Below are 26,195 nucleotides of genomic sequence, written 5' to 3'. Positions count from 1 at the left end.
AAGCCTGCGGGCTGCATACTTATCTCTCTATAGCTCACCAGAATTGTAGACCAGTATTCCACCGTTCTGACCTCCCCAGATCTTGTTGCGCCTAATTTTAGGGTTGCTTCCAGTTCTAGATAATAAGGAGTTATTTAACATCTTGTGCCATAAATTTACTACTGAGAAAATAGTTAAGAATTTCTTGAAAAAAAAAACAACTTAATCTTACCGTATCTGAACGCCAGAATACATGTGGTTATAGATGTCATTATCTTCTAGCACTCCATGCCCATTGTCGTAGAAATATACGCCAACCTACCAAACAAGAGGGTATATGTATTTGTAGGTTTGATTCTCCATAACACAATGATCTCCGTTAGACACACTTCAGGCTCTCTTGTACGGTTTATGGCCTCGGTTTAACATATACACTGTGACATATGATAAACGCATGTCTGTGACAGATGCCATAAAGTGGAATCTGTCAAGCGTAGGGTCTCATTGTAATGAAAACCCCCTTTTTAAAATAAATTGCTATTGTACGGAATAGTGCATGACTACGCTACTCCATGCTATTTTGTGGTATACTGTCGCACACCAGCCAAACAATCCAAAAGCACACCAGACCCCTTTTGGCCTCCTATCCAACGTGACCTTGATGGACACGTTTAGCAAGTACGTCGCAAGATTTTGTAGCCTACACGTTAATCGTACATTGTGAAAGTGATCATCGCCTAGGCTCCATGTATAGAAATAACTGCAAACCAAAGATAAAGCTCGTTTTTCCTTCATTTTCAAAGCTGCGTTGAAAAAATCCAAAGCTGCTCTACCTGTATGAAAACGAGTCTAAACAGGGAAAGGTCCATGGTCAACAGCTAAATGATTGATCAGTCCCAAGCAGCATTCTTTGTATTCACATTCGGATCTGGCCTGGACTGGAGGATGAGCGAAGAGAATCCACATGCAGTGGGGGAAAAAATCTAAGTGGGAACCTGTCACCAACTATAAGTGCCATATACTAAAGACCCATTTACACCAGCCAATGATCGTTTTTTGTTGTTTTTTTTTTAAACGCTAAAAGGCAATCGTTTTAGCGATAATCGCTGCGTCTAAATGTGTGCCCATCACGCACTTTTCGTGCACTGCTAGCTGATCGTTAAATTCAGTCCAACCTAAAAATCATCCTTCAGCCTTATCAGCAGTTCTCCAAGCGTAGTGCTCTTAATAGCATTGTTTCTCCCCCCTATCTGAGTGCAGATAAGAGCCCTCGGGCTATTAACTGCTTTCAGCTAAGGCTTCATTTGCACACCTAATTGCTCTTAAGTAGCTGAGTAGCTACTTAATAGTTTATGCAAATTGATCGCTCAAAGCTGTCACTCAAACTGTCGTGTAAACCAGCCTTTAGTTATGGAGGTTGTCGTTTAGGTGACCTGGAGTCCGGGGAAAGATTCTATTCACACTCACCCAGTCGCCCGTTCCTGTGGTACTCCCTGGCGAAAGAGCACTTTTCAGAAGGGTGTAAGCGCACTCCCAGAGAGATGAATGAGAATGCATGCACATAGCCTAATGAAAAAAGTCACTCTTGCTGTGCATGCGCCATGTTCACTTTTTTTTTTTTTTTTTTATTCTCCTGCTGCCCCGCAGCCACAATGACAGCTGTGGCTGTGCCGCGGATATGACTGCTTCCGCCGTCCCTGCGGAATCCACAGAAAAATGGAGCATGCTGCGATTTCTGCACACTGGGAGGGGGGGAAAAAAAATAAATAAAATTTGTCCTGCGGATGTTAATGCATCCCTATGGGCTTCTAGATCTGCAGCTCTCCCGCCCGTGGACATTGGGCCTTATACATTTTCTGTTAGAACATGAAATAGCTTTCTGTAATGTAGAGGATTCAACACATTCCAATGATGTACAGAAGAGCCATCCTGGTACTTGGATGACAACACTAGAGGTGGTTTTGGACATACCTGTTTTCCGCTGTGTATCCTGTTCCTCCGTAGCACTGGAGTACTTCCTGTTGTCACCCAAACACCAGCCAACGTGTTACTGTAAACTTCGTTCTCTTCGATTACACCCTGTCCTTTTTCATGCTGTGAGCAAAAAGCAAAACCATATAAACTGGATTCCATGTTGCAAATACTTAATTTTGTGGTTTATTTTTGTCTGATGTGCTGAACACAGGATTGTAACCACTGGTCTAGAGGACTCAGCGAGCAGTAGTGTAGCATAGATGGTCTCTCAACACCGCGAGCAGCGGGCTCATGTCTAGCCGATACAGTATTATCTATTCTATGACCATTTCTTCGCTGTTCCTTTAAATGTCTGCACGGACGTAGATTACAAATACCTATTAGGATGAGGTTTATAAAGTACTCACCACATAAATGCCGCCATGCTGACCATCATGGATTTTGTTGTGTCTGACAATAGGGCAGCTGTTTGTGCGGATCTGAATCCCCGCTAATGCGTTGCCTGGAGGAAAAGGGCAGTTAAATGACAAGATTCCTATGTAAAGTGCAAGACAAACAGACCAGCAGAGAACAAAAACTTACCGTATATGTCATTTTCTTCTATAAGGCCTCTTCCATCACCAAAGATATACACACCACCTTGGTTTCCATTAAAAATTGCATTTCCCCTGTAAAAACAGGAATAAAAACTGTGTAGTGCGGATAGTATAAAGTCTTTACCCCTTTTGGCCATGAGGACGCAACATTAGTTTTTATTTGTACCATTTTGGGGGTACATATGGCTTTTTTGGTCACTTTTGCTGCACTTTTTGCCTTTTTTTAGGGTTTCTGTCATGCAGGATAAATGGTGTGTTCAATTTATTGTACAGGTTATTATTACAGACATGATGATACCAAATATGTGGGATTTGGTTTCAAAAATTTTTTTTAATGCAAATAAGGGAATACACAAAAAGGGTTTTTACAAAATGTTAAAAAAACAAAAACACAATTGTGCCCTTTTTTGTGGGTCAGGGGGTTGTTTTTCTACAGCATTCATTGTGCAATGTTATTTTTTTTTTTTTAAATGACATTATCTTCATCTTGTGGGTCAGTAAGACTACGACCAAATTTATAGTTTTTTTGTTTGTTTTAAATGGGTAGAAAAAAAAAAAAAAATGTTGCCATCTCCCAACCCCTTAAGTTTTGTCGATACAGGTGTGTGAAAGCTCTTTTTTTTGCGCAAGGTGACCTGCGGTTTATATTAACAACACTTTGGGGCACATACAATTTGACTGCTTTTTATGCAATCTTTTTCTCTGACCTTTGCCACGATTTTACTTCCAGTTTTTAATGCAGGAACTGTCCGACAGCGTGTTTTAGCGAACCCCATCATTGTGATGGGTGATGAGGTGCGCTAAATGCTGAAAAATAAAGCAGACAGCGCCCGAAAATCGCTGCGCTGGAAAGCGCCGTCCAGCACTGTGATCGAACACATTTCTGCAAGGCCCCATTGAAATCAATGAGAGCATTATACCGGGATTAATGCAGCGTTCAAAACTTGCGGTAATCACGGTAAACACAGTTTACGTGGCCTGATACTTTAATAAACTGAACTTTTGTACATGAAAAGTTTTTTTTGAAGGGAGGAGAGGGTCCCGGACATCTCAGTCTCAATTGCGATGTTTAGCATACCACTGGCAGAATTGACTACATTGTTTGAAAGGATTAAAGTCTTTGCTCGTCCGCTCTTCCTTCACCCGGTACCCTGCGGCCTGTACTGAGCAAAGAGCCGCTGGTCAGTTGATGGCACTTCCATATCACCTGACCAGTGGCGCTGTGCTCACTAGAGACCGACAGGTACCGGGTGAAGGCATGCGCTGACAGCTGAAGACGTCGCAGCTAATTTAAAGTCAAAATCTGCACTAATGGCGTGGATTTGGTCTCTGCTTTGGATGCAAAAATGCTTCGAAATTTGCGCTGCTGACATTCAGCAGCATTTGTGTGTAAACAAACCCCAAGTGTGCGCTCACACGTTGCGGAAATGCTGCGGGTTTGTTGCAGAATTTCTGCAGCAAAACTGCAGGTTAAGGTTGCACTACGGTTACAGCACAAAATCCACAGTGGTTTTCTTCCTCTGTGCGAACAGGGCTTGCTTTAATCCCATTTATTTTAATGGTAAACATTTCCGCAGTTTTATTTAACATGCGGACGCGCTCTAAAAGGCGGTTGTAACATATTTACAAGTTATCGCCTATCCCCAGGATAGGAAATAGCCTGCTGATAAGTGAAAAATCTCAGCTGAGATCCCCAAGTTAACTCAAGAATGAGGGTCCCAGGTCGCTTGTCGCCCCCACTGCGGGCTTACTGCAACCCCTGCCTGCAGCGAGGAGACTGAACAGAGCGCTGGTCACGTAAGCGTGCGAGTGCACCATTCACTTTCAATGGGACTGTACAGGTAGCCAAGTGGCACCTGCTCAGGTATGTCAGTCAGACCCATTGAAATGAATAGAGCGCTGACTGCACATCCTCGGCCAACCCGCCATTCACAGGGACATCACTGTGGGGAAGGAAATGACAGGCAGAGGGACATGTGCGAGTCCTGTTCTCCAAAATGACCGGGGGTCTCAATGGTGAGACCCTCACCGATCAGAAAGTTATTCCCAGTCCTGTGGATAGGAGATAACTTGTAATTGTGGTACAACCCATTTAAGGCCGTTTATCTTAACATCTCGTTCGTTGACTGATCGGCTTATTCGTGTGGCAGTGAGTCCTAGTTATTGGCAGCACGTCTCCCCGTGTAATCAGGGCATGGGCTTTAGGCAGGAATGATACTTTATGGAAGAAGAACAAGTCCAGGATCTCATGACAATCCCCCATGCAGTATAAATCTGCCTATGGCCGCCTGCAGACGGCCAGGTCGGATCTACATGTCTTTCAAGCCGGCTTGAAAAAGACATGTAGTCGAAACGTTGCCTTTTACGATATGGAAGCAACAAAGGATTTTAAACTTTATTCTACTCCTTTGATGCTGCCGCCTCTGCCTTACTGTTAAGAGTTCATTTGGAGGCCTTTGGCCCAAAGAGAGGTGCCTTTTAGAGTTAGGAACCCGTCCAATAAGTCTCGGCTGGACGTGGCAGATGGGCCCACATGTTTTGATCAAAACAGGAGCTGAGAACCTTGTATATTTATGCAGTTAGCAGAAGTGTGCAATTGTATTCATATTGAATGTGTATGAGTGCTGAGGTGTGTGTTGCTGTTAATGTATTTTGTTGCAGCCATGGCTTACTTGCACCTTCACATTTGCTTGAAGTGCTGTTTGTTGCATTTGTGCAGTTCGTGGCACAAATGCAACAAAATTTAATGTTTATTGGAAGTGCTAACTTTGTAGCGCTGGTCACAAGAACGCTTTGCACAGAAAATAAACATTTCCTGCACAGGTAAGGCACATATAAGACCGTGTATGTGGATATACTTACCGTATGGTTGGGTCACTATTTGAGGTAATCCAAACACCAGCAAAATTGTTTGCATAGATTTTATTCTCCAAGAACTGCCCTCTCCCTTTTTCGTGAACGTAAATTCCTCCAGTCTGGCCGTGGTGAATTTCACATCTGACCACTGTGGGGTTGGCATAAGCTTTTACCTCAAAGCCAGCTATTCGATTTCTATGTATGTTGCAGCTTTCAAAGTAGCCCTGTAATCAAAGCATAAATTAAAGCGGATTCAGTTGACTTCCACTTCAAGATAGATTTATACAAAGTATGTGCACATGTCGGTGTAGTAAGAGAAACCACCAAGAGTAAAAGCATCTTGGTGCGACGCTAAAGGGGTTATCTTATGCATCACTGACATAAAAAAGAAATCTGTTAACAGTTCTTCGTTCACCCATAACACCACCAAGAGAGGTGATCTGCCCTCAAGGATCCTGTAGGTATAAAAAGCTAGACCCTTAGTGCTTCGATGTCTTCCTGTCTTTGAGAGATGACCTGTAGGTACCCTGCAGTAGTCTAGACTGAAGCTATTGGTAATAGTTTCTGTCTTAGAATAATAGAATGGTAGAGTTGGAAGGGACCTAATCTGTGTCCCCCTTTATGCCATGGCCCTATTACTGGGGAGATTTTTTTTTATCTGCACAGATTGGTCACTTAAAAGTGCCCCTCCGATCCTGGACAAACAAAGATGGCTGCAATGCTCCTCTGACTACCTGATTCACACTGTGCATTAGTATGTAAGACACTGCATGCTGATGTGATTGGCTTGCACGGTTTACATGGACAGCATTGGTCAGTCAAAGCAGGTGTAGTATCTTAAAGGAGTTGTCCGGCCACACAGGGTAAAAATTTTTATAATGCTGCTGCTTCCCTTTCAGTAAGGATAGTAACAGACAGCATACAGGGGCTCAAACCGGCAGGCAGATCAGCTGCAATGTCAGTTTATTACCTTAGACTCTGATCTTCTCTGCAGCTTTCAAAGATGGCGCCTCTGTGCTGCCTTCTCACATGCCCTGCGCTCTCCCTCCTCTGTGTGCGCGCTCCCGATGGTAGTAAGAGACATGAAAGGCAGGAATTCCCTCAGCTCACGTCCTAGCCCCGCCCACCTCTATTGAACTGCTCTACAGTCTCTCCCCGCCCAGGCCCCGCCCCCTGCTAAAGTAACGTAAAACATTTCCCCACACACACGCCCTCATAGTGCCCTCCCCCCCCCCCCCCGTGCACACACCCATCCATCCCTCCAACATTTCTCCCCTTCTCCCCTTTCACATACTTTACAAGTCCCGATGGTGTCTTCTTGGCTCTTGTCCAAGCAGCAGCGGCAGGCAGTCACTCACTCCGCTCTGGTATATGAAACCAGGCAGTGAGTGTACTGCGCATGCGCCGACCGGCGGCGCACGTCCCCTGCGATGATTAGGTAAAGAGCGCGGTCCCGGCGGAAGAAAGAAGGACTGCGCATGCGCGGAAGGGAAGAGGAGCGTTCCAGCGCCGACGAGAGCTGCTGCCGGCCCGACAAGAAATACAGACGATTTCTTGTCGTAACCACGGACGACCGAGGGTCAACACAGGGGGGGGCACCCCTAAAGGTAAGTGAATAACTTCTGTTTGCAACATTTTCAATGCACAATGTACATTACAAAGTGCATGGAAATGTGCAAACAGAAGTAATGAGATATGATGTTCATGGCCGGACAACCCCTTTAAGGCCCATTTAGACAACGATTATTGCTCAAAAGGCATCTATTGAGCGATAATCATTGGGTGTAAATGTGCCCATCTTTCACTTTCTGCCGAATGATGATTTTCGGTTCGGCATGAAATCCATCTTTTGGCAGAAGAGCTGATAAGAAGGACCGCACGCTGTGTTCTGCCAGGGGGCGCTAATAACATTGTCTCAGCTGTCAGCCCTGTGGCAGAACAAAGGGAATTTATTCAGAGAACAGCAGGTGGTCTGTTCCCTGATTACAGCTCCCAGTGGCTAACAAGCTACTAATTGGTACTAATAGGCATTAGTACCAAGTAGTAGTTTATGCAAAATAATCGCTCAAAAGCCATCTTTTGAGCGATCATCTTTGCATCTAAATGGGCCTTAGGAATAATAAGGAATACAAATACACATTGCATAACAGACAGTTCGAAGTGGTGTGGTCATCTTTCTTTGTCCAGGAGAAGAGGGTTGCTTTAAGAAACACCTGACTTCTGTTATGCATGATGAAAAGAGATGGGAGTCTACTACAGTAGACTTAGCAATGGGGGTGGGGATGTTTATGAGAGCCGGGCTCAAATAGTCAAGTCTCCAATAATATGGCAAGTAGTCACCAACTGTAGTTCCACATGGATCCATGCGGTTTCACTGTGGCTGTCATCTTCCTATCCTCACAGGATGTAAAGAGGCTGGAAGGTGAATGAATGTTGCTGATGTCATCTTATCACTTCAAAGTTAACAAGTTAAGCTGGTCTATCTCCCAGCCGGAAATGGGTCACCAAGTGTTCCCTTGACATCCGAAAAGTAATGCAGATTACCAAAAGGTGCCCAGCGGCAGCCAAGAGTCCACCTGTATATATTCAAGACTGGACCATGGTGCTCTAGTGGATGTATCTTCACCTACATAAAGCATCTGGATCAAGCATGGAGAGCCCAGCTGAAGCAGACAGATCGGAATCCATTACCCCAATGCCTAATCTAATAGGCTTCTGTTGCTGGGAGACAGGAAAGGGAAGGTCATTACTGCTAACACTAAAAATCAGGAGTGTAGCTTTGCAAAGTGAAAGTAACAGCCTCCTACTCTTAGCGTCTGTGCTAGTAACGCACAGACAAAACTATCTTGGAGTGTTAAAATGACGATTAGACGTGAGATTTCTAGTACTTTGAAATCAAAAAGTCTAAATATAAAGATGCTTATCTGTTTAGAGGATAAATATTTTCAAGACCAAACTGGGGAGGTAGATTCCGACAGTCTTTTCTTCGCCCTGTACCAACTAGAAAGGGTTCGATAAACCCTTTTTTTCCCTTACGGAGGGGATATGGAGCAGTTACTTAAAGGGGTTTTCCAGAACTTTTACTGTTGATGACCTAAAAGAGCTCAAAGTTGTCTAAAAACCCCATAGAGCTTTAGGCTGGCTGCACACGGCAGAGCTGTATTCTGCATGTGGGATCCCACAGCAGATTACGGCTCTGACTACGGCCCCACATATCTGCTTTTGCTGTACTGCGGATGACCGTGGACGCTCGCTGGTGGTCTACGCACTACAGGTGTTTGTTTTCCCCATGCCCTCGCTAGGCGATGACCCGGGTACCCGTGGCCCATCTGCCACGTCAATTGCAGATGGACTGCTGGTTGGACAGCTTCCAATGCCATCGATGGAATGCATCCGCAGCAACAAAAAAAAAAAAGAGCATGCTACGACTTTTTCTCCGCTCGTGGAAATCGCAATTAGTTTCCGAGAGTATGAAGGAAAAAACGAGTTTACATAGCTTTCAAAGTACGGCAATTGCTGCGGATCCTCCATGCGGGCGCCATAGATTCTGTAGTAAAAATCCGGTCCAGTGAAGCCGGCCTTTAGCCAGAGAGACAATCTCTTGCAATCTCAAAGGACTGCATTTAAGTTAAGTTTCAGAAGGTGATATAAACAGATAGTGGCTCAGGATGAATGTCTCAGAGTCTGGAGATAATATGTCAGATGATTGTCAGACTCAGGGAATGTCCAATGATAGACCTTTTCTCCACAAGGCAGGACAGAGAAGTAGGCACATTCTAGTCACCCAATCCAGTAGACTGCCTCTAGCAGAATAGTCCTAGTCAAACGGTTTGAGACAAATGATGATTTACACAAAGTTTGCTGCTTCTGTTTTTATATAGTGACAATTTGCATTAATTCTAGATGGTTATGAAGAGTACGGGCTCATGCCCACCAGCGATGTAGAATACGCCCGTGAATTTCTGCCACGGGAGTACCGGGATTCAAAACAAAAAAGTGCTAGCGAGTGATCGCGTTTTTCCCGCGGTCTCCATTCCTTGAGACCTTTCAAGTGTGGGGTTACTTTTCATCCAAGAGAGCGGTCTCATTCACAGTTTTAGGAACGCTGCCATGAATATAGAATGGCATCCATACGTCCTCCAAGACTAAGTTCTAACAATTCAAGAGCATTTTTTGGCGATGAACAATGTTTTTTCAGGCATGATGGGCACCATGTCACAAGGCAAAAGTGACAAGTAGCTCAGTGAACAAAACATTGATATTTTGGGTCTATGGCCAGGAAACTGCCCAGATCTCAATCCCATTGAGAACCAGTGGTCAATCCTCAAAAATCAGGCAGAAAAAAAAAAAAAAAAAACACAAATTGTGATTAACTCCAAGCACTGATTAGACAAGAATGGGCTGTCATCAGTCAGGATTTGGCCCAGAAGCTGATATCCAGCATGCCAGGGAGAATTGCAGAAGTCTTGACAAATAAGGGTCAACACTATAGAGTCTTTACCTAAACTGAAGTATTCGTGAAAAGTTTAAGAACTTTTTGAAATGCTTATAAAATTGTACTTCAGTAACCATAGCAATAACTAACTAAAAGATATAAAAACTAGAACTAGATAGCCATTTTAAAATCCGTGCATTTTGGGGGTTTTTTTGCTTTCCACACGCAAATGAACATACCATGCAGGGGCAAAAAGTTCAGTAAAAACACTGCAGGCCTTACGAACAGTAAAACAGGCCTCACCAAGAGCCTCTGTAACCGTAACTAATATACAGTTGTCTAAGGCTTACTACACACGGGCAAGTGCGATATCAGTCCGAGAAACGTGTCCCAATATCGCGCTCATCAACCTGCATTTTACCTACGGATGTAAGGAGATTTTCAGGCAGAAGCGCCTCGCATCTCCTCGGTAAATTTCTGAACGTCTCGCGCTAGTTCCACACGCAAAAGCAGATCGGAAGGGTTTCCCATTGACTTCAATGGGAAACAGTGCATCGCATAGAATGCGAAAAAGAAGAACATGCCACGATCCTTTTCTGTCACGACATCACCATTCAAAAGAGGAGAGTTCATATTCGCACAAGTTTTAGGAGTCACGCAATACACAAAACTTTCTCAGACGTGTGAATCTGGCCTAAGAGTAGGAAAAGCGCTACATCTAATTCGTGCTAAACTTTGTGTCACCTTCCCAAGTAAAGCAAGGTTAGATTCCTTTTCTACAATTCTCATTAACCAGATTTTGAAAAGTCTTAAGCCAGAATTTGATAGTGGTTATATAGCCCTATTACGGTTTAGGTCTAGGTCTCTGCCCTTTTAAACCTCCTCTTTGGGAGGAAGGCTTTGCAAGCAGTGGGCCTACCCAATTTCCTCTCATCTTTCCTGATATGGTCACGGGTAAAAAAAAAAAACTGAAATCAGAAAGGAGACTGCACTGCATGGAAGTGACTGCAATATAGATAGAAGGCCTTCACAGTGTGACAGGAAGTCAGGGGAAAATGTGGCCCTTTAATACACTTAACAGGTGTACAGTCTTAAGCTGGCTTCTGATAGAAAGTTCCCATTTTAGTGCCTGCTTTATGACTGCAATCCATGCATCTCCCAGGAATTTCCTGACTCTTAGATCATTACAGGGTACCATGGTAATCCCAGCTGAGTTCACAGGAGAAAGTGCAGCTAAAACTATTCAATTGGCCGATCTGTGTACACCATTAATGAGTATCTCACTTTCTTTGGACTATTGGCGAGTTATGCTTTATCCCCGGGATGCCCAGCCCGTAAGTTTGCGAGCATCTGCTGTGTGGCACACGGTTGTTTGCTAGACCTGGAATACTTGCACCAGGTCTAGCAGATAGTTGGTGCACAAGTGGATACAGTGGTAATTGCTGAGCAGCTTGTTATGGCTAGTTCAAGATCTCTCCCGGTCTGGCGCTTCAGATCACACAGAGAAGGAAGCGCAGGGCAGGAAATAGGTGGAGAAATCGTGGTCTGCATGCAGCGCTGCCCATGTGTGCGCTAGTCATGACAAGTTGTAAAATCAATGAAGTTTAGAAGTTCAGCACCCGTGGAAAGGGAGGCACAGAGGAGGCCCAATGACTTCATGTGGGAGCAGTGGTAATTGATGAGAAAATTACATAGTAGGGAACCACTGAGGAGGCCCAATCAATCCATTAGGTAAGGGGGGCATAGGGAGGAGGGGTCCTGATTAGTTGGTGCTGGAGGAGTGTGTGTGTGGGGGGGGGGGGGGGGGGGCACAGAAGGGACATACTGACTTTGTAGGGGGCAAAATTACCTTGGTGGGGACAACAAGGGAAATTAATGTATAGGGGCCTAAGGGGTATTATTTGAGGGGGACAATGGAGAGCACAGTTACTGTTGGCCAAAGAAAACTGATCATGCCAATCAGAGGTCACCTTTGATCACTGGAGGTAAATGTGCTGTAATCACCATCACGGTGTAGAACTAGTATCTGTCTATTGTACTATATGGCTCTGGTGCTATCGTTACGTCACAAGCTTGGTTCTGGTGCAGTATTATGGCTATTGGACATGTTTCTGGTACTATGCCATGAGCTTGGTTCTGGTGCTGTATTTAAGATTCAATGTCTGCTTTGAATTAACCTTTGTAAAAATCAGGATGTACAGCTAGAAGGACATTGAAATTTTAATCTAGATCCTGTTAAACGGATGAACACCTCAGTGAATGCATGCATTTGGCGGTCACCAATTAACCCTTTCCAATCCAATTTGTATCCTAGTTTTCCTAGGGCGCTTACTCTTTTTCTGCCGTTATAAAACAGCGCTATATGCTGGCTAAAGCCAGTACTGCATGAGGTGACACGTTGGATAGGCTCCAACAACAGAGATGCTGGCAATTTACAGTAAGAGAACCCCGACGGACGTCTTCCAACATCGGAGCTGTACAGCCTTAAATCATAATGTCTTATGACGTCAGACAGTGGATTGGAAAGGGTTAAGACCCAGACTGACAGAAAACACGCAGGGCCGGGTTTCACACTGAACATCCAAATTTGAAGCTTTCAGATTCATCACTGTATTATTTGGAAGAGTTTCCAATTCTTTCCCAGTTAATATAGTTTAAATAGCTTCAACGATGTCTCTACGGTGCATGTGGCTCGCAACAGACTCCCAGTGCAGGATGTGGCTCTAAAGGTAAGAAAGGTTGGGGACCACTGCTAGCCAGACACCAAGGTGTTTTATTTTACAGTGCACACAACCGGGTGTAAGAGAACTGGGGCAGATGCACCACCGCCAATGCGTCAGCATGTGGTATTGAGAAAGCGGTCTTTAAATGTGATGTCATGCATCAAAATGGTCATAAAAACGGCAGAAAGTAAGCCAACTAATATCTGGAAGAAACTTAGACAAAGGTGCCTAATAATGTGCCAGATCATCATCCAAGAGACTCAATCTGATAAATCTGGTACATTTTAAGACTATGGAGTCCAAATATGTCTTATTATCAGACAGCAGTAGTAAATCTGCCCCAGTATTTTAAACCATGAAAAAGGTGCGCCCACAGACAACCTGGCTATAGAACAAGTTTAGCCCAGCGTTACCGGTGAAGCTTCTATGGAAGAGTAGGCAATATCTGTTATGTGTAACAAACGAGACGTGTGCTATATGTACACATTATAAATGGCATATATACAAATGATTACTAACCTACTTAGAAACAAAGAGACAGAAAAGGACAGAAAAGGAAGTTACCATGCCATGGTCAAACGTGAACACACCAACATCCCGACCGTGGTGAATATGGTTTCGCCTAATAATTGGGTTGCCGTGATTTTTAACCCATATACCAGCTAGAGCGTTATTGGAGATTTCATTGTCTTCATAAATCCCCTAAGGGGAAAAAACAGGCATTAAAAGCAGGAGGAACTAATAAAACAAGCAGAATGAGCAGCTGATAGGAACAGTGGTTACCTCTGCGTGGTCTGTGATGTACAGTCCTACATTTTCGCAATCACTGATGTTACAGTGTTTGATTGTGGGACAAGCCCCCTGACCGCTCACACATACTGCTGAGCCAACTGCAAGAGAAAGGAATGAATGCAACGAGATCATTACTAGTAAAAAATTACGAGGATGTGGTTTGAGCATCTGCCACATAACAGGAACCGAGCCTCATACCTGTGCAAGTGCTGCGAATGATACAGTGATCGATGACCGGACTGCAATTCACTGTGATCTCTAAACAATGGTGGGCGTTATGGTGCTGGGCAGATTTATCATCAGGATTAAACTGTGTGAGAAAAACAAAAACATTCAATGTAAATCAGATATTACTTTTATTTTCACCACACTGCTTAAATCTATGGATAAAACTATATGATATACTGTAGTATGTAACGGGAAGGGTTTCTCACATTCCCTCGTTAAAGAAAAAAAAGACATAAAAAATAAATAAATAAGTTTTTAGAGTGTTATTTCCATCTTGTGACGTGATGACACATTGCATTCACTTTATTGGGGCCGTGCTGCAGCTTCCTGCGCTGCTCTCCTGGGTGCGTTTTACTGAATACTTACAGCCCCCATTACAATTATTCTGGAGCATCTTTCCCCAGAACTCTACATTGTGCCTCTGTCATTCTTACTAGAAATGCATGAATAGATTGATAGCCGTGTGTTCCTGTTGGGTGGACTTGGCCATACACACTGCTGACTATGTAGGAACGCACCGCTTTAACCAGGTGAATGGTAACACAAAGTTATCAGTTTATTCATTAAGCTTCTAGGAGGAAAAACTGGGGAATGCGGCAGAAGAGAGTTACTAGAAACGTTGTTGAAGACTTGTTGTTTTATGGGGACTACAGGTATTTACTAAAGCAGGCATGCCAGGAAAGTGGACAGATCCTCCAACTCCTTTCTGTTCTGCAGCTCCCAGAAGCCACTGTAATGTTACAGTAACGACGTCTCTACAGGAGCTGTGCTATGGCAATAATAGGCACGTGAAAGCCGTATTATTAAGGGGGTATTCTCATCTTGGCTATTCATGGCAGAGCCCTGGCGCTCTGTTCCGATCACCTACTGGAAACAACAGAGCGCCTCACCAGCCCGGCGCTGTCTTTGCAGCTCTCACTAAAAGGAATGGGAGCGACAGAAACAGCATCACACAGAATGCTATGCCGTTTCCATAACTAGGTAAGTTATGGAAAAAGTGCAGCATGCTCTACTACACCATTTCCGTATCTCTCATTCACTTCAATGAGAGCTATGGAAATAGCCTGGGTTGAAGCGCTTGGGTGTTCCCATAGGCTCTGGCTGGGTGGCCAGTAACCATAGCAACAGTTTCCCATCTCAGTTTTTGATGGGAATACCCCTTTAAGTCAACAGCCCTTTTTAATAGGCATGATTGCAGCTATAAACCTGGTTAACTTTTTAAATGCCACAGTCAATGGCTGCAGCATCTAAGACAGAAGGAGAGGGGCATCCTCTGCCAGCCCATAAGCACTCATAAGTTTGCAGATGGGTCACCACAGCAGCCAGAGGCCTCAAGGTCTATCATGTACCTATACTGCAGTGTATTATGATTGACCAGAGGACTAAATATACCATACGGGTCTCCGATATACCTTTTAGACGTTCTAACCTGCCAATAATGGGATCGAATGACTGATGTGTATAGACACCACTTAAAATCTTTCCCTCGACAGATGCCGGGTGAAAGAAAGATCATAGATATTGAATTCAACACCAGATCCTTTTTTACGAAAGATTTTCATTGTGAAAATGAATAAATTGTATATATTTGGTATCGCCGTAAGCATACTGGCCAACAGCAAGAAGGAAATGTCATTTATATTGCACTGTGATCACCATACAAGATAATGGCAGAATTGCAGTTTGCTTTCTTTCTCACAAACTAAGTTGTGTTGTTAAGGAGTTAATGAGCGGGTACAGCGACGGGCGGCCTTGTGTGTATGGGCAGCTGTAGATGCACACAATGAAAAGCACATTTTGCAGTCCTAAGAAACCATAGAAGTAGGAGGTCATCATGACACGCTTCCCTTTTTCTCTTTGAAAAGCAGCCACCTGAAGGGTGATCGGTACAGACGAGTAGCTTCCTAAATGTCATCTGACAAGTGACTGAATGCACATGAGGGGGTGCAGTGAACAAGGGGGCCAGTTTGTGTGGGTAACATGTTCACATAGGCTTACACTGTCAGGATTTTTCCAATGTGGGTCTGCCAGTGTCATTTGCGGCAGGACTCTGAGGCTGAGCATCAAAGTTCTGCCATGGATTTTCACGCAGATCTGGTGCTGCTGCCCGACATGGTATCCATGTGAAAAATTGACATTTCAAATGATTTCCCCACCACACGTATCCCACAATCCGTGTTGTATGAACTACAGCTGGAATTTTCAGAGCATTAAATAGAATGCTAAAACAGGGAAGATCTCACTGTGGATTTGGACACCGAATCTGTCACACATTTGTGTACGTGAGGCCAAAAGCCCCAATTAAACAGGATGAATATCGGGCAAACAATGCCAGACACTCGTTTCCGCTTATACTTGCTCCCGTGCTCCTGAACAGGAGCTAGTATCGCTAGCTCACAGAAGGGAGGCGGGAGATTTCTTTCCTCTCACGCCCCCGCCCCTCTCCATTGACATAACATAGCAGCTGTTCAGCACTGAACGGCGGCTATTTACACTGAACGATGAGCAATCAGCTCCTTGCCCATAGTTTATGCCGCTTATCCCTCAGTGTAAATAGCAGCTGTTCAGTGCGGAATAGCCTCTATGTTATGTAAACGGAGAGGGGCGGGGGAGCGAGAGGAGAGAAATCTCCTGCAGCCTCCCTGCCCGCCTGCTGGCCGCTCTGTGAGTGAGCCAGCGATACTAGCTCCCATGCAAGAGCACGGGAGCGAGGACACATAGGAACGAGTGTCGGGCATAGTTTGCCTGATGTTCGTCCCATGTGAATGGAGCTTAAGGCTCTAATAACGAATGTAAGACATCATAAAAGTAAAATCTCACCCTGATTGTCATATACCCAACATAAGCATCTTCTGAACCTTCCATGAAAACAAACGTGGAGTCTCTAGTGTTTTCAATGATCACTTTGTCAGCAACTTTTCCTGGAGCTGTCCAAAAACATTGATATAGTAATTATGTACAAAACTTTTGTAGAAATTCACTGTTAAAGCAATATACACTTCCCGCTAGATAGTATTTAAAATAACAGCATATATTGGAGGCAAAAAAATCTATGCTGTATAATTCACGTCTTATCGTCCACACAGACTTCATAATGTAACAGAATGACAGGTTTCAGTTTTGCTTAATATCTACAGCTACATGCGGTAGAAAAAAAATATTTCTGGAAAAACAGACCAGAATCTTTCATTTTAGAATATCATAATTCTTTTTTTTTTTTTTTTGGAGGGTGGGGGATATGGAGGGGAAAGATAGGGGAATTTCAGGGATTCTGTCCTTGCAGTAAAAATGCAAAAAGTCAAAAAAATGTAAGTTAAAACACACAATTAAAAAGATACTATTTCCATTTTAAAGTGATGGAGATTTTTTTTTTAATGTTTTCTCACTCTAATTTAAAGCAACTCTCCGGTCTACGAAAAACAAAACCGGCTGCACTGCTTCTCTGACGATCTGATACACACTGTGCATTAGTATGCATTGCTAGTCTAAAAACCCTACACGGTGCTGACTGGCCCATGTGGACAGCAATGGTTAATCAAAGAAGGTGTAGGACTAATGATTTATACATTGTGCATCAGGTAGTCAGAATAGCGGGGGCGGCTACCTTTGTTTGTCCAGGCCCCGAGTATAGGTTCCACTCAGACCACCACTTCATATATTCCACTTGGACACAAACTATATGCAGTCTTGCGCCAAATCTTATTTTTTCAAACTCACACCTTCCAGCAAACTTGCTGTGCGTTCTGCTGATTCTTCAAGGCATTCGCTTTACATCAAATAATGTAAGTGACCATTTAAAAAGAAAGCCTCCCAGCAAAGCGAAATGAAGTGACTGTTTAGATTCATTAGACTCTCCTCGGAGCCCCTGCTGCCAATCTGTCAGAACATCCCACATGAAATAGTTCAGCATGCTGCACTATTTCACTCAGGAAATTGCCAGGGGGCATCACAGCAGCATTCGGTTCCATCATAAGATGGATCCAGTTTTTCTCTTCCTATGACTGAACAGAAAGCAAGACAGCAATATGACTAGAGCCTTCCACCAACAATGTAAAGAAGCGGCCTGCTAGAGAACCATACGACACTTCAATGAAGCACAGTACGCTTTCTAGCATGCGCAAAATAACCAATTAAGGTTCCAGTGCATGCCATATATCTCAGATGTTCTCCTGATGTACTGCTCGGACATTACCTGCACCGATCATGGTAATTGGAGACTCTATGTAGATCCATTCATCTGTGTAGATGCCGGAATGGACAAAAATGAGTCCATCAAAGTGGGCCTCCTGTACGCCACCCAACGCATCTTCAATTGTATCATAGTACTAGGCAAAAAGAAACAAAATGACTTAGCCAACATCCAAAAACAACTTGTGTACATACGCAGGCAGATACTCACCAACATGTTTTCCCTGCCTTTATATCTGGTTGGATTGCTGTAAAAATGTTCGGCAAAACCTGGTTTAACATGTGCTCCTTTGTACTGTAAGGGAAACCCACACTTTAGTCATCTACAAAAGCCCAACATTTTGCATGTTATTAACAAACTACTTTTAATAACCCGTGTCTAAACTTTTTTTTCTTATGACATGGAAAACCCCTTTAAAGGATGTAAAATGAAGAAAAATGAAACAAATCTCCTATTCCTGCAGCTCCCCGTCCAGCATTGCAGTCCCGATGTCTGCCGCACGGGACCCAGAAGTAGCGCGCTCACGTGCCGTACATTGTGCAAGTGACTGCTCTGCCAAAGGCTCAACCACTCCAGGACCGCCAAACAACTATAAACGCCCTGAAGGGTGTATGGAGCGCTCTCAGAAGCAGAGTCTACCCCAATAGCCGACAGCTGCTGCTAATTGTTGGGATCATAACAGTTACCTGTTTAGGTGCTGCTGTCAAAGCTGAATACGTATCTCAACAGTCAGCAGGAGGGGTCAACCCTTTCCCATATCCCATCAGCACCCTCCACAACATGAACAGAGGGTGCCGATGGACCAATATGGTAGTCCAGAGCTTACTGAAGGCTGCCAGGGCTGCCACCCATAGATGCCCATCAAGCTCTTCCCCAGGTAGGACTTGAAAGGCAACGTCAACAATCACTATCTACTGCAATACTTAAATATTGTAGTATATAGTACAAGCGCTTAAATGATCACAACTTTAAGTCCACTGTGGGGACAAAGTAAAAGTCTAAAACAGATTCAATCAAGTTTTACAGTCAAAAAAATACATTAAAGTTTTTAAAAAAAACCTTTTCCCTTACAAAAAAAAAAAAAAAAACCCTCATATTTGTTTGGGTTCTCAGAATATCGTGATGGAAAGCAAATTTTAAGAAAAAAAATTTACTGTTTAAAAATAGTTAGACATTAAACTGTATACGTTTGGTATCAACGTAATCCCATAGAACAAAGCTCAGGTCATTTTACTGCACCGTGGACGCTGTGTAAAAAAAAACAAAAAAAACACCACCAAAAACTGCACAATTGCCGTTTTTTGCCATTTCTCCCCACCTAAAAAGTTTTACGTTTTTCCGGACATTATATTGTACATTAAATAGTACCATTAACAATATAACTTGTCCCGCAAAAAGACAATTATGTCAATAGAGAAATTTTTAAAAAGCTATGGCTCTTGGAAAGTGGGGACGAAAAAAAGAAAATAAAAAGTGATGAGCCTCTGGTAGTAAAGTGGTTGAGCGGCCATGGAAGAATCACGGCTGAAGCCTGTGAGTGGCTGAGCGATCACGTGCCTAATAATGTGATTGGCTGACGCTTCTGGGTTTCAAGCAGCGGGCACCAGCGCTGCAGAGCTGGATCTTAATTTTAAGTCCCTTTAATCATTTGCTGTATACTACAGTTTTTTGCCTACATGGATACGAAATAAATACTTCCATGTAGGCAAACAGCTTGGCCGGATGGGATCCACATCCCCAGATCACTATCTCTGGCACTGAAAACAATGGGTTCATTTGTTTAGCCGGATTCCCTCTGAGTTTTTTGGTGCAGACGGAGGGGTGAAAGCTAACCCCATTTGTGTGTATATGGTTCAGCTAAACATGTACATGGATTCCTATGAAGCATTAAAAGGAGTCAGCAATGATACGTCTTCATCAAAGGGGAAGATGGCATGGTTGGATATCCTATAAAATCACTGCCTTCCTTTACGGCCAATAGTACCACCACAACCGTACAACTATCAAGAGCGCCATCCTCATACCAGCTGCTGGAAGCTCTCCTTCCACGGGTTTGGATGCTCATATTCCTCAGGGTTAATCTGATAAAATTTGCCAGGTTCAGGATGCATCATCGGGCGTGTGTATTCAAACACTTCCATATATAAGCGTTTCCTGCAAATAAAGCAGCGGCATTAGTACAGACCTCTTATAGGAGGAGACAAACTTCAAGTCATTTAAAAATCAAATCCAATGCAAGTCGCATTGTAGCAGTTGGCAGTGGGAAAGGTGTACCTACAGGTGTATTCGCACTGCGGACGTTAACCCACCTTGTGTGACACCACTTTACTAGAGTTTGCCTTAAGAGACCCTTGTCCAAATATACAGGAAAACCAAGTCGAACAGTTCTGCCACTTATTTAGGTGCAAAAAGAAAGCTTATGGCCCGTTTACGCCAAAACAAGAACCTCATGATTCTCGTTTGCCCGAGCGGATGAGGTCATCACCAGCATGTTTGCTCTCGTGCAACCTGTTTAGACAGGCAAATATCATTGGGAGTCGTGAACATCTCGTTCAGGGTTTCACATTCTTATGAGAAGTCAATGAGCCGATGATTTTTATGAGAAGTGCACGATCCTCGTTAGTCATTGGCTCGCATTTAAACTGAGCCATTATCGTTCCCTCTCGTTTGAACGATTTTTGGAACGATAATCGCTGGTCTAAACGTACCTTTAGGCCTCATGTCCACGGGGAAAAGAAGAATTAAAATCCGCAGCAGATTTTAACTCTTCTCCCGCCCGCGGATCCGCACCCCATAGGGAAGCATTGACCACCCGCGGGTAGATAAATACCCGCGGATGGTCAATAAAAGTGAATTTAAAAAAAATATATATATATGGGAGCATGAAAAAATCCGGACATGCTCCATTTTCGTGCGGGTCTCCCACGCGGACGGCTCCCGCAGGCTTCTATTTAAGCCTATGGAAGCCGTCCGGATCCGCGGGAGACCTAAAATAAGAATAACTTACCCGCAGCGGACCGGGCAGATCTCTTCTTCCCGGCCGGATCTTCTTGCTTCAGCCCGGCGGATGTGCCCGGCGCATGCGCGCGGCACGCCGCCGCCGTGCCGAGCACATCCGCCGGCCGAAGAAAGAAGATCCGGCCGCGAAGAGAAGACCTGCTCGGTCCGCAGCGAGTAAGTTATTCTTATTTATTCTTATTTTCAGCGCTCATGTCCGCGGGGCAGGAGGGACCCGCTACGGATTCTCCATGGAGAATCCGTAGCGGGCCTAATTTTCCCCGTGGACATGAGGCCTAAGTCTTGCTTGTATATTGCAAAAAGAAAAAATAAATTACGCTTGCCGTGGTTAAGCTTTCCTTTCATACCTAAATGATATCTACCGCATACTACAGCTCTACACATTTCTCTGATAAATGCAATATTCCTAGAGCTCCAAAAGCTCATTCACTGCATGTGCATATTTAACGCGTTTTTGGTACATATGCATTTTTTAACACACGTGTTGCATCTGTATTCACTGCATTTTTTACAGGCGCGAAAAAAGAAAAAAAAAGCGGCCAAATTGATTGAAAATTTTTCTCATGGTCTCCTAGCCACATGCACAAAAATGCAGCAAATACACATTTCACATGCGTATTCCCTGGACTTTTTTTTTTTCCTTTTTTTGCGCTCTCATAAACTTGTATGGACGATTTTGGTCTGTAAATACTGCAATATTATTCACATGCGTTATATGTGTGCTTTAAAAAAAAACAAGTCTAAATACACAAATGCAAAGCAACAGTGTTTGCTGTCCATATTATGTCCACTAAAAAAAAAAAAAAAAAAAAAAAAAAGCAGACTGAATACGGACAGAAGTTACCCGTGTGAATGAGGCTTAAGTTTCTAGTTTTAATTCCACTGTAGATTTTGAGGCCAGTTGTTGATAAAGCAACCCTCCACCTGAAGAAAGATGGCTGCGCCGGCCTCTCTACATGATACACACTGCACTAGCATACATCATTAGTCTCAGACACGACGTGCTGCTTTGTATAACCAGAGCTGTACATATGAGCCGGCCAGTCAGAACAGCATGTAGTGTCAGACTACCAACATGCATCAGGTAGTTAGAGAAGCACTTCAGCCATCTTCACTTCTCCGGGCCCGGAGGGTCACTAAGAGATTTAAAATGGTTGGGCCAATAACACAACTTATGTTCATATGTCCTATTATGTAGAGAAGGGGTCTCCACTCGGAACCCCCACCCCTCCATAAGCCTGAGCAGAGCGGCTCCCAGTTGGGTGGAGGCGTTTTGTTTTTGCTTCGTTTTTTTTAAAAAGGAGCGCCATTTAGGTAAATCGTGGCCATTTAATACTTACAGAAATGACTGGGTAGTTGTGGCTTCACCCAGGAAAATCAGCTGTCTGCCCAGAATTCAGCCCCCGGCAGACAGCTGCTCATCCCACAAGTCATATCAAGAAAAAGTCTCTTAGGGCTCCTTTTTTTTTAATTTTTTTATTTTTTTTTAATCTCCCATATTTTCCTATGGAGCTTCTTTTTTGTCGCATCGCAAAGTGCGAACTTGAGATTTTCATGCAATGTGTTTTTAACATGAAAAACTCCTATTGTCTATTGCGATAAAATCGCAAGCGGGGGCGATGTTTGCAAGAAAAAGCACTGCTGACGCTCAGACATCTAATGAACATAATTGCACAGCAGTTTTCTTGCGGCAAAATCAAAATCGCCAGTCTGAAGGAGCCCTTACACAACAACCCCTTTAAGAAGCTCCCTTATGATGCAATATCAGGAATGTAGATATATAAGCAGCACATTAGATGATCGAGTTACTGGGGCGACTTAAGAAAAAGCCTGAAGAGTCTCATAGATGGCGCTTTTATTCATCTCCCTCTTAAAGACGGATCATGTACAAGACTCTGGGGCTTGGCATTGTTGCCTTCGTAACATGAACCCCACATTACGCTCCCTCCATACCTCCAAGCTCAATCTTCAAAAAGACGGGAGAATAAAGCAATATGGACATTTCAAAATATCCCCACCCCCCCACCCCACCCCCAACCACACCTCAATCAAATGGATTGGTAGATATAGTTGGTTACCAGGTTAATCTTTGGAGCAACATTTAAAACTACTTTTCTAAAAGAAAACTGGAGTAGTTGCAGATAGTAATCAATCACATATTTTCATGCCCCCGGCTGTCAGATATAAGCAGTTTTCTTTTGCACCATCTTGCCCATTGGTTGCATCTATATAACAGCCAGCAGGGAATTCTGAAAATTCAGCAGAATTGTACAGAAGACATTAATCCAAAACTCTTAATCTCCTCCCATGATGGTCCCACCTGAAGACCTTCCCCAGATCTGGACTACAAAAGTTTCTACCATTTTCTTTTCTTAAACTTACCATAAAATAGGATCGTTAGCAAGTTCACTAAAGCGCTTGCATACACAAGCGGCTCTACACAGGTCCTGCTCCAGGAGGTAAGAGAAGATCTTCAATACCACCTCATCTGGCAGCTTTTCTTGAAGATACTGTTCTGCTGGCGCTGCTGTAGTAACATTAAATGAAAAGTAAGTTTACGTATTTTATACACAAGTTACTCAGAAAAGTCAATAATGAAATTCAAGAAAACAAAGTTTCTCCAAGTGGAGCCAGCTGCATATAAGGAATTTTTTTTTTAATACACTAGTTTCAGTGGTTTTTGAGTGGTATTTTTGGCCATCCTCCCATTCTAACTTTTGGACAATATACCATAAATCAGATTATTGCTGCTCATCCCTATACATCTCCCTCTTGTAGTCCTGACTAATTGACATGGCTGTCTTCTTGAATGTCTCAAGACTGCCTGCGGATCATGACAGAAAACTATATCTGCTCCCGAATTCCCTCATAGCGGACTTCATACATTGTAAATTTGCCCTGGATTCACATGGACTTTATTGGTGAAGTAACGGCCCAACGAGGAGACAATTCCCCGTGACCACAAGAACGTTTCCCGAGGGGGTTGTCCATTTGTAGGCTATTGATAGGTCATGAAAAGAAGATTGGGGGAGGGTGGGGGGGTCTGTCGCTACGGATCCTGCCGATCAGCTGTTCGGCAGGCTGATGCCTTTGTACACAGAGTTGATATCTAGAAGATAAAGACAGCTCTGTTCCCACTGCAGTGGCCAGGTATTGTATTACATGCAAAGTGCCCACTCACTTCAATGGGAACTTTGCCTGTAATGCCAAATGTGGTCACTGCAGCGGGAGCTGAGCTGTCTACAATCTGTACAAATGGGCTCAGTGCATGAACCCACCGGGTCGGCTGCTTGGTGGGGTTCCAATGTGACAGATCCCCAATGATCTAAGCCATCAATAGTTTACGAATGGACAGCCCCTTTAAGGGTTCTGTACAACCACACGACTACATACAGAACCCACAGACTTCTGTAGAGCCTTACGGGTACCTCTATATGCCTCAAATTTAATACAAAGGCTTTTCTGTCCAATTCCATTTCATTCTTACAGAAAAAACATTTAACCGCTGTATGCGCTCACATTCCACATCAGACCGCTGTTCTCTCCTAGAGCCAATGCTTGTAGAGGAGAATAACTCCGTAACCTGGGAATGTACACAACACCTTTTGTAGGGACTCTGGGAGGATGCAGGGAGGCACCCATACATGTCTCTGCTGCATGCATCTCACATATTGTATCATGTGAATATTGCATGGGTGGTATGAAAAACAAATGCCACCTGAGAGGTTTTCTAAGACGTACATTAAAGGGGTTGTCTCGCGGCTCCATTGAACACAGCAGAAGACCGCACAGCGCAAGCGCGTCTAAATGGAAGGAGAAGACAGCGTTAGACGGCACCATGGAGACGGGGACGCCAGCAACGGAGCAGGTAAGTGAATAACTTCTGTATGGCTCATAATTAATGCACGATGTATATTACAAAGTGCATTAATATGGCCATACAGAAGTATATAACCCCACATGCTGCCGCGAGACAACCCCTTTAAGTAGTAAGCAGAAAAAATGTAATGGTGGGCTACTGTGTTTTGCCCACAGATTTTACTGCAGGTGTTGCAATGTGTTTATTAGCCACACCATTTTTTTATTACGAACACTAATTTTTGTTTTTACATATATTTCACTTGTAACTAAAATCACGCCCCATTCTCATATCGTAAAACCCTGGCAATCTGTATTAAAAAGTGTGCAGTCTTGGCTTCACGGCACGTATGAACGCAGCCTAATATTTGGAATAGGATATTCATTAACAAGTAATAATCAAGGAGCGGCACAATATAAAAGTGTAAAGTGGCTGCAGTGTCAGATTGTGAAGTACGAGTATAACCTGCACCCATCAGACGTGCTCACACCGACTGTCACTTCTGTCCTACAGAACAGCAGCGAGGATCTCTCACCGCAGCGGGAACAACATCGTGGCCTCAAATTTTGGAACAGTGAGATGGCATTTAAAAAGACATGAACCATAACATTTCTCTCTCACCTCATGAAGTATAATGTGATCTATTTTCTAGTATCAGGCATTTCAGGAAGGGGAGAGTCACTACAATGTTCATCAGTGGGAAACTGACAGGAAATTTGGACACCCTAGGTCACTACTTTGCCACGTTTCCAGATCGAAGGCCACCCATACACACAAGTGCTGCTGCCTGAACACTGGTTCAATTGTCAGCTCTCTCTCCCCCAATCCTTAGTCAGGTATGCAAATGTTGAGAGGTGAGAAAACAGCTGTGGTAGCAGCTTATCTCCCGAGAACAAAAAGGATTGAAATGCAACTGATTGATCCTTATTTCCTGCAACACACTCATTGGATAATCGACTGGATGCACCAAAATCGATGGTTTTAGCTCATTTTTGAAGTGTACGTTCACTCAAGGTACCTCCACAGGTATATATATATATATACACACACACACACACACACACACACACACACACACACACACGAGAGTAATCCATAGCAGCACATTTGAAAGGTTTCTATATATCCTTTATTGGCCTTTTACGGGAGTATATAAGAATGTAGTGGAATCATTAAACTTTTTAAAAGAGGTTTTCAGGGCAAATTCCATTGCTGACCTATCATCTAGATAGGTCATCAATTGTTAAATTGCCACTGACTCCGCACTCGGGATTCCCAGTGATCAGCTGATCGTCCAACCCCCTGTCAATACGGTGGAGCTGGACACTGTCATCATGGTCTGAGGCAGAAGTGTCATACATGGCTTTACCCCACCTAAATCAATGGGGAAGCAGAAACCAAAAATGGCAACAGCACGCAAAATACATTTACTATCAGAGATATACATGCCTATAATCTATACTCCACCCACATTAAATAATGCAAGGTTCTTGGTATATAATTCGATCAAATTACATTGGCCCATCTACCAACGTCCAGGTGTCCA

The 26,195-nt window shown here is 43.6% G+C and overlaps 1 protein-coding gene across 2 annotated transcripts in view; it reads right to left on the bottom strand.

The window, feature by feature from the left end:
* Window positions 1–26,195, bottom strand: part of FBXO11 (F-box protein 11) — a 91,487-nt gene that overhangs the window by 5,571 nt on the left and 59,721 nt on the right. For both annotated transcript variants that reach the window (XR_010791162.1, XM_066595526.1), the window contains exons 4-17: window positions 23,173–23,317; window positions 19,797–19,926; window positions 17,983–18,066; window positions 17,776–17,908; window positions 16,404–16,510; window positions 13,554–13,665; window positions 13,347–13,453; window positions 13,128–13,265; window positions 5,412–5,629; window positions 2,536–2,621; window positions 2,361–2,455; window positions 1,951–2,073; window positions 212–297; window positions 39–115 (exon numbers count right to left, since the gene is read on the bottom strand). Coding sequence is in view for 1 of the 2 variants with exons in the window: in XM_066595526.1 (XP_066451623.1) it covers window positions 39–115; window positions 212–297; window positions 1,951–2,073; window positions 2,361–2,455; window positions 2,536–2,621; window positions 5,412–5,629; window positions 13,128–13,265; window positions 13,347–13,453; window positions 13,554–13,665; window positions 16,404–16,510; window positions 17,776–17,908; window positions 17,983–18,066; window positions 19,797–19,926; window positions 23,173–23,317 (1,641 nt within the window). In the remaining variant the exon portion in view is untranslated. The remainder of the gene's footprint in view (window positions 1–38; window positions 116–211; window positions 298–1,950; window positions 2,074–2,360; window positions 2,456–2,535; window positions 2,622–5,411; window positions 5,630–13,127; window positions 13,266–13,346; window positions 13,454–13,553; window positions 13,666–16,403; window positions 16,511–17,775; window positions 17,909–17,982; window positions 18,067–19,796; window positions 19,927–23,172; window positions 23,318–26,195) is intronic.

The sequence above is a fragment of the Eleutherodactylus coqui genome, chromosome 3 (assembly GCF_035609145.1).
Source record: "Eleutherodactylus coqui strain aEleCoq1 chromosome 3, aEleCoq1.hap1, whole genome shotgun sequence".
In the NCBI taxonomy this organism is placed as follows: Eukaryota; Metazoa; Chordata; class Amphibia; order Anura; family Eleutherodactylidae; genus Eleutherodactylus; species Eleutherodactylus coqui.
The sequence above is the reverse complement of the archived record's forward strand: the minus strand, read 5'-3'. Positions and strand labels throughout refer to the sequence as shown.